General features: G+C 37.0%; 1 protein-coding gene across 8 annotated transcripts in view; it reads right to left on the bottom strand.

Moving 5' to 3' along the window:
• LOC105486404 (sperm tail PG-rich repeat containing 2) overlaps window positions 1–15,643 on the bottom strand; it is a 657,812-nt gene that overhangs the window by 627,884 nt on the left and 14,285 nt on the right. For 7 of the 8 annotated variants that reach the window (XR_011621154.1, XR_011621153.1, XR_011621155.1 and 4 more), the window contains one exon: window positions 15,056–15,220. The exons of the other annotated variant lie outside the window; for it this stretch is intronic. Coding sequence is in view for 4 of the 7 variants with exons in the window: in XM_011749285.2 (XP_011747587.2) it covers window positions 15,056–15,220 (165 nt within the window). In the remaining 3 variants the exon portion in view is untranslated. The remainder of the gene's footprint in view (window positions 1–15,055; window positions 15,221–15,643) is intronic. 8 annotated transcript variants of the gene reach the window in all.

Raw genomic sequence — 15,643 nt, 5'->3', positions numbered from 1 at the left:
AGGAATTTCACAAGATAATGTCATCGCTTAAGGCAAGGACTGGCCATTTTCACTTCTTTTATGGTGGAATGTCATCGGTTAAGGCGAGGCAGGGCATTTGCACTTTTGTGATTCTTCAGTTACTTCAGGCCATCTGGGCGTATATGTGCAAGTCACAGGGGATGCAACGGCTTGGCTTGGGCTCAGAGGCCTGACAATAGGTTATATATACACTACTTTGGAATTCCTAAGTATAACACAAAAGGAAATAAGGGAGTCAGACCATCCAAAGGCATTGGGTCTAGTGGGTGTAGGGGGGAAGAGACAAATGCTATAAAACCTAGCAGAATGACATACAAAAGTGGCAGAGCCTGGCATGTCCAGCAGAGCAGTACATGCCAATAAAAGAGCACTGGGAGAAACCCTAGCATCCACTAGAATAGCTGAAAACAGACTCTTCTTACAGGGTCAGTGGCAATTCCAAAGACTGCTGTGCCCAACAGAACTTCAGGAAAAAAGAGAACCTAGCCAACCAACACTTTCTCTTGCTAAAATAAGTGCTCCAGACCACCTTTCCAATGCAATTGCCTAATACAACCATGGACTTTAAAGTACATAGGCAGTTGTGATGGTAGAAAGAATGAAATTTCCCATTTATGTTATATTATTTTTAACTTAGAAATAAAGCAGATTATAATCGTGCATATTTTTTTCTACTATATTATAACCATAACAGGCAGTGAAGTACAAAATGTGAAACTACATTCTAATATAATATAGTCATGCTGGATATTTTAGACATTGTATACATTTCATACAAGAACATATCTAATATACTGATTTACTATAGCCTATACATTTGTCAAAAAATCAGTATTTTAAAATAGAGCATCTTGATGTCATCTTTTACATCACATTTTTATAGCCTAAAATCATGTTAAGGTTTTATATTAACTCTTTTAATACAACGATTCAAGACCTTGAGCAGGATTCCATCCAAGAAGCTTTCTTTAAGTGAATTTACATTATTGAGATTTTATGATTCAATTGTTTCACAATTCTAACGGTAATCCAGTAAGAGGAAAGATTACATAGGTGTACATGCGCGTGTGCGCACACACACACACAATTTAAGACACTAGCAATATCCTTTTCGTGTGTCTACAATAAAATCCATTTCATGTAAACCACGTTAATTGACAACTACTAAACTCATTAACCTCTGCGGTACTCAGGTAAATGTTCAATCAGAAATGTAAAAGCCTTTTTAAAATACAGATAGAAAACAAAGGATAAATTGATGCACTTTTATCTCTAAATTACAGTTTCTTTTGTGTCAAGAAGTGTTGGCAATACCAACTTCAAGGTCACTGTCAATTTTGAAAATCATTAGCAAATAAAATATGACTTAATTGAAGCAAACTCAGCATGGAACTGCATTCTTTTAAGTAAATGCTACACTATAATTTGAAGAAGAATTACTAACTGCCACTCTCACTGACAATTAAATAAATGAAGATGGGGCTATGCAACTTTCCCCCGTGTCTTTCCATAATTAAATATGGAAATAGAATTTGTGAAGAATTAAAATGCCCAAAGTGCATCAATTCAAACACTAATAGACTGTTTTCCAGTGTGGCAGCACACAGGTAGTTCCCATCATGTTATCATTAGCAAATATGTCAGTATCTTTCCAATCACAAACTTTGCTTGTGAAATCCACCTCTGAAAAATAGATTTCTAATAGTTACCTGGGCTCTTCTAAAAGAAGAAAGAAGCTAAATTTCATCATTCAAAATGTTATATAAAATAACTTTTTTGTAGGATTTCTCTTTACAAATTAAATTTAGCTAAAGTTTATCATTTGTCACTTAGAGTCTTATACCTCTTAATTCTGTATTTAAGCTTTATTAGACACCTTCAGCAGATGTGATTCACCAGTTAAGAAAGAATCACAATAACTCCCATTTATTGGATTATTTTCTTAATTTTCTATCAATATGCACCTCTGGTAACTAAACCCACATATAGTATTAAATATTATTTCAAAAAGCAAGCAAAGAGTTACACAGAATTATCAGAAATTTGGATAAGATTTGAATTAACATTATTACAGTATCAATTTGGCAGTAGTTTGTGAAGAACCTGTGTTTTTCTACAGGAGAAACAGAAGAAAATAAAGCTTTCAGCTACTGAGCTTTGCCACCCTATCTCTAGTTCTCTCAAATCCAAGAAATCCAAGACGAGAATTTCAAAAAATATCAAAATTCAGTTTGTACTAAACTTTGCTGAATCTTCTTGAATATTATGAACTATGTCTTTAACTGATATAGAAAACTGTTTTTATATAACATTTTTTAAATAGCATCTAGATTTTTATTCCAATAAATACAAGTTACATTGATTCAATAACTATTAAATTAGGCCATCAAATAAATTAGGTCATCAAATAAACATCTTCTTATTATTATTTCTATAAATAATAATTTAGCCAGGAAGTAATCTAGTTTTATATGTCAAAGTATGCTTATTCATGTGGGAAAAGGATTTTATATATGCAGGGAAGCTCGAAGGCATTATTGTGGCCTTCTAATAGATGATACATTATTCTGAAACCAAAAAATTAGCTTAAAGCAAGAATTACACTTTGAGATTTAAGTTAAGAGTGATTACAGAATTATTAAGCTAAAGTCAAGAATCTACAACTAATTGTGAAGAATAAATACTAATTCCAAAATATTAGACCATAGTTTTTTTTCCCAGGATATTTTAGGTAAGGAAACTGAACACAAAGATTAAGTAACTTGGCCAAGGACAAATAACTATTAAGTGGTAGAGTCAAGACACATAACCAGAAAGTCTGGCTCCATTACACTTCTTTGCATAACTTGTTCTTCACCTTGGGGAGAATATCCTAATATCAAACCATAAGACCATTTCACTGGAATTTTTACAGAATTGAACCTATTGTTCAGATAAGCATATATTACTCAAATATTTAAGATATTTAAATATCTTAATGAAGACTAATTTGTCACATTGTTAGCAATAGGATGATGGGACAGTCAAGGCCTGGAAGACCAGGTATGTCATAGAAAGGGAGAATGAAATATTCTTGAGACAAAAATTCCCATGGCCAGAAAGAAATGGGAATTCTCATGGTTAGAACAGGAAACATGTAACTTACATTATCCTTAATTTCCATGTTACCAGAATTAATCTGGTCCTTCATAAGTTTTATAGCATGAAACAATCCATTAGTCTTAAAATATTTGCCTACTACTGTATTTAAACACAAAATTATTATTTCTACTTTGTTCCACAATCAATAGGAATTTTTCCAAAAAGTTACAAATCAAAAATTAAATAATACTGGCTTATATATTTACCTTTACCATTGTTCTTTAATTCTTTGTGTGAATTTCAGTTATTGTCTGATAACCTTTCATTTCAGCCTGAAGACTCCATTTGTTATTTCTTTTAGGAGGTGTGCCAGCAACAAATTCTGTCAGCTTCCATTTACTGAAAATGTCTAATTTCTCCTTTATTTTCAAGGAATAGCTTTGCTGATTCTAGAATTCTTGATTGGCAGTCTGTTTTTTCAACACTTTGAATATGTCACCCCCTTCCCTCTGACCTTGTGATTTCTATTAACCTTTTGGCGGATTCCCTCTACATGATAATGTCACTTTTTTCTTGCTGCCCTCAAGATTTTCTCTTTGGCTTTCAACAGCTTGACTGTGATGTGTCTGTGTCTAGGTGTGTATCTCTTTGCATTAATCTTACTGACAGTTTGTTAAGCTTCTTTCTGTAATGTTTTTTTCATCAAGTTTGGGAGGTTTTCAGCCATGATTTCTTCAGGTATTCTCTTTTCTCCTTTCTCTTTCTCCTCTCCTTCTGGGAGTTCCACTATGTGTATATTGGTATACTTGATGGTGTCCCCTAGATCTCTGAGGCTCTGATTCCTTTTCTTCATCCTATTTTCTTTCTGTTCATCAGACTGCATAATATCAATTGACATGTCTTCAAGTTCACTGATTCTTTCTTCAGCCAATTCAAATCTTCTTTTGGGCTCCTCTAGCAAGTTTTTCATTTCCATTATTGTAATTTTCAATTCCAGAATTTCTACTCTGTTTGTTTTTATAATTTCTATCTCTTTATTGATGCTCTCTATTGGATGAGACACTATTCTTATACTTTCATTTAGTTCTTTAGACATAGTTTGCTTTATTTCTTTGAACATATTTAAAATAGCTAATTTAAAATTTTTATCTAAGAAGTCTAATGCCTTAGCTTCCTTAAGAACAATTTCTTTTTCTGTGTATGGGCCATTTTTTTATTATTTGCATGTCTCATACTTCTTTGCTGAAACCAGATACTTTGTATGACATAATGTGACAACTATGAAGATCTGAATTCCTACCCTGAGGGTTTAGTGATTTTCCTAGACTAATTCTCTAAACTCTGTATTCTTTGTCATGTATGCACACTGAAATCTTAGCCTAATTAGCTGAGTGGTCAGGTAATGTTTGGACAAAAATTTTCTTAAGTGCCTTGAACCAATACATCTCCAACCTTTGCCAAGGCTCTCCATACCTGTGTTGGGGCATAATTTTAATGCTCAAGCAGTCAGTTTACAAATTTGTGTTAGCCATCACTTCCTGCTTGTGTAGAGCTTCAAGGTCACCTGAAGGTAAGAGCTTGTACATTCTCAAGTCTGTTTTTTGCAGTGATAGTTTACCAATTCTAAAACCACTTTCAATGTACTATGGGATTAAGCAAATAAGTACATAACTGAGGATAATGGGAGCTTGGTTTATCACTGTGGAAGCAGCGAGTCAAATATGGAAAGAGAAAGCCTAAAATAAACCTGTGGTGTTAGACTGAAATTGGAGGTATATGTATAAACTAAAAGTTTTTAATAGACAACTAAGTATAGATGTATTACTCTGTCCATTGAGATGACCTAGAAGCCCTAACACCCAGTAGCAATGCGTGTACCTCGTATACTGAACTTACTTTGAAATACATTCTGCTGCTATGGAAGTAGGGCTCCTTAAAGAAGTGGCTGATTGCAAGGCTCAAATAAGCAAATGAATAAAATGAACCTGGAATATCTTTTTATGCCAGAAAGCAAGGAAATTTTCAAAGAATGATATGAACATGTCGAAAGGACACAAGGATAGCCTAAAAGGCTCCCAAGGGTCAAATCTGGAATCACCAATGCCTCAAAATAAACAATAAAAAAATAAATTATAACCCTTTGAGTAAAACAGGAATTCATAAATCTATACTGATATAAATATATAAATGGGGGAAAAAAATCTCTTCCTTATAGTAAAATGCCAACAAATAAAGGTTAAAAATTAGAGTTAGAAAATCACCATTTGATAAACATCACGGTAAAACTGGTTCAGGAATCATCAATAGGTGTTAAAACTATTAAGTGAGAGTTTGATGAGAAATAGGTTAAGAGTTTGATGAATGAAATATCTATTTAGTCTTAAAGTAATCCTCAAAAAATATTTACTTTACATGAGTTAAAACTAGAAGTCACCTCAAGTTAACATAATCATTTATGAGATAAATACCTTGTTACTCTTTACATGATGTATTAAGAACCTATCACTGACCAGGCACGGTGGCTCACTCCTGTAATCTGAACACTTTAGGAGGCCAAGGTAGGTGGATTACGAGGTCAGGAGATAGAGACCATCCTAGCTAACACAGTGAAACCCCGATTCTACTAAAAATACAAAAAATTAGCCAGGTGCAGTGGCAAGCACCTGTAGTCCCAGCTACTTGGGAGGCTGAGGCAGGAGAATGGCGTGAACCCAGGAGGCGGAGCTTGCAGTGAGCTGAGATAGTGCCACTGCACTCCAGCATGGGCAAAAGAGCGCGACTCTGTCTCAAAAAAAAAAAAAGAAAAAAAAAGAAAAAAAAAAAAAACCTATCACTTCTATAGTATTCCTGCCAAAATATTAAACAAACCTTCAGATATTCATAATATACACAAACCCATAACTGAAACATGTTCTACAAAATAAACAACCTGTACTCTTCAAAAAGAAAGTAAAGATCAAAGAAGACAAATACTGAAGAACTGTTCCAAATTAAGGGATTCTAAAGAGACATGCAACTAAATGCAACATCAGATTGAACTCTGGACCAAAAATCTTTTTTCTATAAAAGATATAATTGAGATAATTAGCAATTTTTTCATAATAATGAATGAAATGCCATGATTTTGATAACTGCATTGTGGTTACAAAAAAGAATGTCTTTTTTTTTTTTTTTTTTTTTTGTAAGTTCCAGGGTACATCGACAGGATGTGCAGGTTTGTTACATAGGTAAACATGTGCCATGGTGGTTTGTTGCATATGAAGCCTCACATGCATTAGCTATTTTTTTCTGATGCTCTCCATCCCCCAAAACTACCCCCAACAGGTCCCAGTGTGTGTTGTTCCCCACCTTGTGCCCATGTGCTCTCATCATTCAGCTCCCACTTATAAGAACATGTGGTGTTTGGACTTCTGTTCCTGTGTTATTTGCTGAGGATAATGGCTTCCAGCTCCATCCATGTCCCTGCAAAGGACATGACATCATTCCTCTTTATAGCAATCCTTTTTATGGCTGTATAGTATTCCATGGTGTATACATGCCACATTTTTTTTATCCAGTCTATCATTGATGGCAGTTGGGTTGATTCCATGGCTTTACTATTGTGAATAGTACTGGAATGAACATACTCATGCATGTTTGTTTTTGTTTTTGTTTTTGTTTTTGTTTTTTGAGATGGAGTCTCACTGTGTCACCCAGGCTGGAGTGTAGTGGCATAATCTTGGCTCACTGCAACCTCTACCTCCTGGGTTCAAGCGATTTTCCTGCCTCAGCCTCCCGAGTAGCTGGGACTACAGGTGCATGGTACCACGCCTGGCTAATTTTTGTATTTTTAGTAGAGACGGGGTTTCACCATATTGGTCAGGTTTCACCATATTGGTCTTGAACTCCTGACCTCATGATCTGCCCACCTTGGCCTTCCAACATGCTGGGATTACAGTCGTGAGTCACTGCACCTGGCCACATGTATCTTTATAATAGAGTGATTTATATTCCTTCTGGCATATATCCAGTAATAAGATTGCTGGGTCAAGTGGTATTTCTGCTTCTAGATCTCTGAGGAATCACCACACTGTTTTCCACAATGGTTGACCTAATTTACATTTCCACCAACAGTGTAAAGGCATTCCTATTTCTCTGCAACCTTGCCAGCATCTATTGTTTCTTGACTTTTTAATAATTGCCATTCCGACTGGTGCGAGATAGTATCTCATTGTGGTTTTGGTTTGCATTCCTCTAATGATCAGTGATGAGCTTTTTTGCATATGTTTGTTGGCTACATAAATATCTTCTTTTGAGAAGTGTCTGTTCATATGCTTTGCCCACTTTTTACTGGGGTTGTTTTTTATTGTAAATTTGGTTAAGTTCCTTATAGACTTTGGATATTAGACTTTTGTCAAATGGATAGATTGCAAAAATCTTCTCCCATTCTGTAGGTTGTCTGTTTGCACTGGTGATAGTTTCTTTTGCTGTGCAGCAGCTCTTTAATTAGATTCCAGTTGTCAGTTTTGCTTCTGTGTCAGTTACTTTTAGCATTTTTGTCATGAAATTTTTGCCCATGCCTATGTCCTCAACGGTATTGCTCAGATTTTCTTCTAGGATTTTTATAGTTTTGGATTTTACATTTAAGTCTTTAATCCATATCTTGAGTTAATATTTGTATAAGGTATAAAGAAGGGGTCCAATTTCAATTCTCTGCATATGGCTAGCCAGTTCTCCCAGCACCATTTATTAAATAGGGAATCCTTTCCCCATTGCTTGTTTTTGTCAAGTTTGTTGAAGATCAGATGTGCAATCTTATTTCTGAGTTCTATATTCTGTTCCATTGGTCTACATTTCTGTTTTTGTACCAGTACCAAGCTGTTTTGGTTAATGTAGCCTTGTAATATAGGTTGAAGTCAGCTAGTGTGATGCCTCTAGTTTTGTTCTTTTTGCTTAGGATTGTCTTGGCTATACAAACTCTTTTTTGGATCCATATGAATTTTAAAATAGCTTTTTCTAATTCTGTGAAGAATGACAATGGTAGTTTAAAGAAAACAGCATTGAATCTATAAATTACTTTAGGCAATATGGCCTTTTTCATGATATGGATTCTTCCTATCCATGAGCATGCAATGTTTTTTCATTTGTTTGTGTCCATTCTGGCTTCTTTGAGCAGTGGTTTGTAGCTCTACTTGAAGAGGTCCTTCACTTCCCTTGTTAGCTGTCTTCCTAGGTATTTTATTATTTTGGTAGCAATTGTGAATGGGAGTTCATTTATGATATAGCTCTCTGCTTGTCTCTTGTTGGTGTATAGGGACGCCTATGATTTTTTTTTTTTTTTTTTTTTTTTGAGATAGAGTCTCTCTCTGTCACCAGGCTGGAGTGCAGTGGCACAATCTCGACTCACTGCAACTTCCACCTCCCAGGTTCAAGCTATTCTCCTGCCTCGGCCTCCTAAGTAGCTGGGACTACAGGCATGTGTCACCATGCCCAGCTAATTTTTGTATTTTTAGTAAAGAAGAGGTTTCACTATGTTGGCCAGGATGGTCTCGATCTCTTGACCTCGTGATCCGCCCACATCAGCCTCCCAAAGTGCTGGGATTACAGGCATGAGCCACTGCACCTGACCAAATGCCTTTGATTTGTGCACATGGACTTTGTATCCTGAGATTTTGCTATAGCTGCTTATCAGCTTAAAAAGCTTTTGGGCTGAGACAATGGGGCTTTCTACATGTAGAATCATGTTACCTGCAAATAAAGATAATTTGACTTCCTCTCTTCTTATTTGAATGCGCTTTATGTCTTTCTCTTGCCTGATTTCCCTGGCCAAAACTTCCAATACTATGTTGAATAGGTGTGGTGAGAGAGGGCATCATTGTCTTGTACCAGTTTTCAAAAGGAATGCTTCCAGATTTTGCCTATTTAGTATATTGGCTGTGGGTTTGTCATATATGGCTCTTATTATTTTGAGGTATGCTCCTTCAATATGTAGTTTATTGAGAGCTTTTAACACAAAAGGACATTGAATTTTATCAAAGGCCTTTTCTGCATCTATCAAGATAATCATGTGATTTTTGTCTTTAGTTCTGTTTACGTGATGAATTACATTTATTAATTTGCATGTTAAACCAACCTTGCAACTTGATCATGGTGGATAAGCTTTTTGATGTGCTGCTGGATTTGACTTGCCAGTATTTTTTGAGGATTTTTTGCATTGATGTTCATCAGGGATATTGGCCTACAGTTTTCTTTTTTTGTTGTATCTCTGCCAGGTTTTGGTATCAGGATGATGCTGGCCTCAGAAAATGAGTTAAGGAGGAGTCCCTCCTTTTCATTTTTTTTGGAATAGCTTCAGAAGTAGTACCAGCTCCTCTTTGTACCTCTAGTAGAATTTAGCTGTAAATCTGTCTGGTCCTGGGCTTTTTTTGGTTGGTAGGCTATTCCTTATTGCCTCGATTTCAGAACTCATTATTGGTCTATTCAGCGATTCAACTTCTTCCTGGTTCAGTCTTAGAGGGTGTATACATCCAGGAATTTATCCATTTCTTCTAGATTTTTGTAGTTCATTTGCACAGAGGTGTTTATGGTATCCTCTGATGGTTGGTTGTATTTCTGTGGGGTCAGTGGTGATATCTCCTTTACCATTTCTGATTGTGTCTATTTGATTCTTCTCTCTTTTCTTCTTTATTAATCTAGTTATCAGTCTATTTTATTAATTTCAAAAAAAACAGCTTCTGGGTTCATTGATTTTTTGTAGGGTTTCTCATGTCTCTATCTCTTTCAGTACCATTCTGATAATATTTCTTGTCTTCTGCTAGCTTTGGGGTTTGTTTGCTCTTGATTCTCTAGTTCTTTTAGTTGTAATGTTAGAATGTAGACTTGAGATCTTTCTAGTTTTTAATGTGGGCATTTATTTCTATAAATTCCCTCTTAACACTGCTTAAGGCATCTCAGAGATTCTGGTACATTGTCTCTTTGTTCTCTTTAGTTTCAAAGAACTTCTTGATTTCTGCCTTAATTTCATTATTTACCCAGGAGTCATTCCGAAACAGATTGTTCAATTTCCATATAGTTGTGTGGCTTTGAGTGACTTTTTAAATCTTTAGTTCTATTTTGATTACACTGTTGTCTGAGAGACTGTTCATTATGATTTCAGTTCTTTTAATTTGCTGAGGAGTGTTTTTTTTCCAATTACATAATCAATTTTAGATTAAGTGCCACGTAGTGCCAAGAAAAACGTATATTCTGTTGTTTTGGGGTAGAGAGTTCTATAGATATCTATCAGGTCCACTTGATTTAGCCCTCACTTCTGGTCCTGAATATCTTTGTTAATGTTCTGTCTTGATGATCTAGTATTGCTAGTGAGGTGTCAAAAGTCTCCCACTATTATTGTGTGGGAATCTAAGTCTCTTTGTAGGTCTCTAAGAACCTGCTTTATGAATCTGGGTTCTCCTATATTGGGTGAATATATGTTTAGAATAGTTAGCTCTTCTTGTTGACTTGAACCCTTTACCATTATATAATGCCCTTGTCTTTTTTTATCTTTGTTGGTTTAAAGTCTGTTTTGTCAGAAACTAGGATTACAACCCCTGCTTTTTTCTGTTTTCCATTTGCTTGGTAAATGTTCCTCCATCACTTTATTTTGAGCCTGTGAGTGTCTTTGCATGAGATGCATCTCTTGAATACAGCACACTGATGGATCTTGACTCTTTATGTGGCCTGCCATTCTGTGTCTTTTATTGGGGCACTTAGTCCATTTACATTTAAGGTTAATATTGTTATGTATGAATTTGATCCTGTCATCATGATACTAGCCAGTTATTTTGCAGACTCCTTTATGTAGTTACTTCATAGTGTCATTGGCCTGTGAACTTCAGTGTGTTTGTATAGTGGCTGGTTTCCATATTTAGTGCTTCCTTCTGGAGCTCTGGTAAGGCAGGCCTGGTAGTGATGAATTCTCTCAGCATTTGATTGTCTGTAAAGGATTTTATTTCTCCTTCACTTATGAAGCTTAGTTTGGCCAAATATGAAATTCTGGGTTGGAAATTCTTTTCTTTCAGAATGTTGGCTATTGGCCCCCAATCTCTTCTAGCTTATAGGGTTTCTGCTGAGAGGTCCGCTTTTTGTCTGATGGGCTTCCCTTTGTAGGTGACTTGGCCTTTCTCTCTGATTGCCCTTAACATGTTTTCTTTCATTTCAACCTTGGATAATCTGATGATTATATGTCTTTGGGTTGATCTCATGGATTATCTTACTGGGGTTTCTAGATTTCCTGAATTTGAATGTCAGCCTGCCTTTCTAGGTTGGGGAAGTTCTCCAGGATGATATCCTGAGGTATGTTTTCCAACTTGGTTCCTTTCTCCCCATCTCTTTCAGGTATCCCAGTCAGTCACAGTTTTAGTCTTTTTACATAATCCCACATTTTTCAGAGGTTTTGTTCATTCCTTTCCATTTATGTTTTTTCTCTAATCATGTCTGCCTGTCTTATTGCAACAAGATACTTGTCAACTCTAAGATTCTTTCCTCCGCTTGGTTTATTTGGCTATTGACACTTGTGATCGCACTGTGAAGTATTCATGTTGTGTTTTTCAGCTCCATCAGCTCACTTATGTTTCTCTTTAAACTTGTTATTCTGGCTAGCAGCTCCTGTAATGTTTTATCGTGGTTCTTAGCTTCTTTGCATTGGGTTAGAACATGCTCTTTGAGCTCAGTGAAGTTCATTATTGCCCACCTTCTGAAGCCTACTTCTATCAATTCATCCATCTCAGCCTCAGCCCAGTTCTGTGCCCTTGCTGAAGAGGTGTTGCAATCATTTGGAGGAGAAGAGGCACTGTGGCTTTTTGAGTTTTCAGCATTTTTGCATTGACTCTTTCTCATCTTTGTAGGCTTTTCTTCTTTTGATCTTTGAGGCTGCTGGACCTTTGGATGGGGTTTTTTGTGGGGTCTTTTTTGTTGATGTTGTTGTTGTTGCTGTTTGTTTTTCTCTTAACATCAGGGACCTCCTCTGTAGGGCTGCTGCAGTTTTCTGGGGGTTCACACCCTATTTGCCTAGGTTCCTCCCCCACCTGGAGGCATCACGAGCGGAGACTGCAAAACAGCAAAGATGGCAGCCTGCTTCTTCCTCTAGAAGCTCTGTCCCAGAGGGGCACCAACCTGATGCCAGCTGGAACACTCCTACATAAGGTGTCTAGTAACCCCTATTGGGAGGACTCACCTAGAGAGGAGGAGCAAGATCAGGGACCTGCTTAAAGAAGCAGTCTGGCTGCTCCTCGGCAGAGCAGGTGTGCTGAACTGGGACAAATCCCCCTTCTCTAGACTGTCCAGACTCTCCAGGACCAGCTGGCAGGAAAGACTACATAGAGTGTACTGCAGAGACTGTGGCTGCGCCTTCTACCAGGGGCTCTGTCCCAGGAAGATCAGAGTTCTGTCCATAAACCCCTGGCTGGAGTTGCTGAAATTCCCATGGGGAGGCCCTGCCTGGTGATGAGGGATGGCTCAGGGTCCCACTTAAAGCAGTCTGGCCACAGTCTGCCACACCCACTGTGCCATGGTGTGGGGAATTCCTCCCGGTACAAACCACTCAGTCTCTTTGGCACTGGCAGAAGAAAACAGCCAACTGGAGCTGCAGAGATGGCAGCCACCCCTCCCCTGGGGAACTCAGTCATCTTAGGCAGTCTCCAGCCTGCTGCTGCTGACCAGCAGGGATTCCAAGCCAATGGGTCTTAGCTAGTGAGGTTCCATGGGAGTGGGGCCCAGTGAATGATGCTGCTTTGGATCCCTGGCTTCAGTCCCCTTCCTACAGGAGTGGACGATCTCCTGCCTCACCGGAATTCCCGGGGCCAGAGCATGAAAAACAACTCCTGCATCTCAGTGCCTGCCCAAGTGGCCACATGCCTGAGTGGCCGCCAACCTGAGTGACCCCAACAGCCTGCACAGCTCTGTGCTTGGGGATCCAAGGCCCTGGTGGCATGGGCTCACGAGGGGATCTCCTGGTCCATGAGTTTCAAAGATCCATGGGAAAAGTGTAGTTCCTGGACAGGATAACACGATCACTCACTGCCTCCTTCGGCTAGGGAAGGGAACTCCCCTTGCCCCATGCTGCTCCCAGGTGGGCCATCATCAACCCACTCTGCTTTTCCTCACTCTCTGTGGGTTGTACCAACCGCCTAGTCAGTCCCAATGAGAAACCTGGATACCTTAGTTGAAGGTGAATTCACTTGCCATTTTCATTCTTCTCAGTGAGAGCCACAGACCACAGCTACTTCTAATCGGCCATCTTTGGCTAGTGTTCTGAGAATGTCTTGTTATTAGAACACTTACATTGAACTACTTAGGGGTAAAGAGGCGTCATGTCCAAAATGTACTCTCAGATAATTTAATAAAAATAATAATATAAATACATGGGGAGAAAAAAATGATACAACAAATGTGATAAAATGTTAACACCTGCAGGATGTGAGTGAAGGATAAGATTATTATAGTTTTTCTGTAAGTCTGAAACTATTTCAAAATATTAAATTATTTTTTAAAAAGAAACTTATCTAACTGGGAACAATGAATGAATTAGATCTAATATATTCATATGGTTAAATCTGGAAAATATAACAGTAAGCAAAAAACCAAGCAACATATACACCAGATAATATTTATTTAAATTTTTAAAATCATAAAACAATATATATTATTATTCATATATGAATATGTAATAAAGGTTTAATTATTGTGGCAAAGGGTGAGGAATGAAACATCTTAATAACATATTTCTTTTAAAATAAAGCTAATTGTAATGTGACGAAATTTTAACATGTGTTTTATCTGTGTGATGGGTGCATAGGTATCCATTATTATTTTCATACTATCTATGTGTTTGATATATGTTACAATTAAAATATTTTAAGAAAAAAGATGTTAATGCTTCAAAGGATCTAAAACCCCCAAAACTTCCCAGTGTACCTACTGCCACAAACCAAATAGTTTTTGAAGGTGCTTACATCTAAGCCCAAAGATGGAGTCATATAACAACAAATAACTATAGAATACTGGGAATAAAGATCAAGATAAATACTGAGAATGCCTTTTCTTCAGCCTTTCTTTAAATCTATACTTACTTTTAGAAATTTCCTCACTAGAATTACTTCTTCTATACCTCATTAAAGTATAAAAGTATCATAGGTTCAAAGTACTATGTATTTCTGTCTTATAATTGAGTAAAACCAGACATACCATCTATATTCATTGTCTGTATTCATGGATAACACATACATTTCAACTGTCTCAACAAAATCTTGACAAGTCTGGTCAGGTTTGAAATTTAAACTCTGGATGAAATGAATTAGCTACATTATAACTGATATTTCAGTCAAAGAGAAGCTCCTTATTTTTTAAATAATCATTTCTGGAATAAATGATGTTTACATTCTCAGATTCAAATTCTTTTAAAAATAAAATGTTATTTTTTCTTTTCAAATTCAGAAAAAGAATATCTATGTATTATTTATGATTATTCATTGTGGCAGAGACTCCTAATAATTTACTCCCATTTCTTCTTCTGAGATACACAGACTGTATTTCCCATCCTCCCTGGCAGTTAAGTATGGCCATGTGACCGGCTATAGCTGCAAGCCTGGCCTACAAAAACTTCCAATGCATAATTCCTCATCCTCTTCTGCCAGCGGGATACAGATGACAACAAGTCCCTAGAGGATGACAGAAACACAACTGGAATAATCCTGTGTCCCTGGATCTCAACATGAAGGAAAGTCACTTAATAAGCATGCCCATATGAATGAGGAAAAAAAATTCTACTGTATTAAACCACTAAAATTTGGGGGTCTATTTGTTACCACAATTAGTGCTACATTAACTAAAACATGTAATCATTTTTTTCTTGGAGAAATAAGCCAGAAAAAAAAGAAACCCATATGTAAATCATAAACAATTTTCCAATTGTCAATATGAAATACATTATACTTACAAATTGAGGTTTGTAATATGCTGGACCAAGGGTACTGTCACTAGCAGGTGGAAAACATTTTATAATACTGCCATCATCATTAATATGATAACCATATGACTTTCCATAAGAAGGAATTGAAGGAACATCAACACTTCTGGTAAGTGTAGGTGCTCTTGAAATTTTCTACAAGGAAAACATTTTATATTATTTATTCCAAGGCAAGAGGAAGGGGAATGAAGAACCAAATATTAAAAGTTACTAAAACGCAACTATTAAATATTGATTTAATGAGTTTCATGATATAAAACAAAAATGACTGTTATTATTTTTTTGAGATAGTGTCTCACTCTGTCATACAGGCTGGAGTGCAGTGGTACAACTTGGCTCACAGCAACCTCTGTCTCCCGGGTTCAAGCGATTCTCCCCACGACCTCACCCGCCCAAGTAGCTGGGACTACAGGCGTGCACCACTATGCTTGGCTAATTTTTGTATTTTTAGTAGAGATGGGGTTTTGCCATGATGGCCAGGCTGGTCTTGAACTCCTGACCTCAAATGATCTGCCAGCCTCGGCCTCCCAAAGTGCTGGGATTACAGTCATGAGCCAC

This window comes from Macaca nemestrina, chromosome 3 (genome assembly GCF_043159975.1).
Source record: "Macaca nemestrina isolate mMacNem1 chromosome 3, mMacNem.hap1, whole genome shotgun sequence".
NCBI classification, from domain to species: Eukaryota; Metazoa; Chordata; class Mammalia; order Primates; family Cercopithecidae; genus Macaca; species Macaca nemestrina.
Note: the sequence above shows the minus strand (reverse complement) of the source record. Positions and strands in the feature narration are given on the sequence as shown.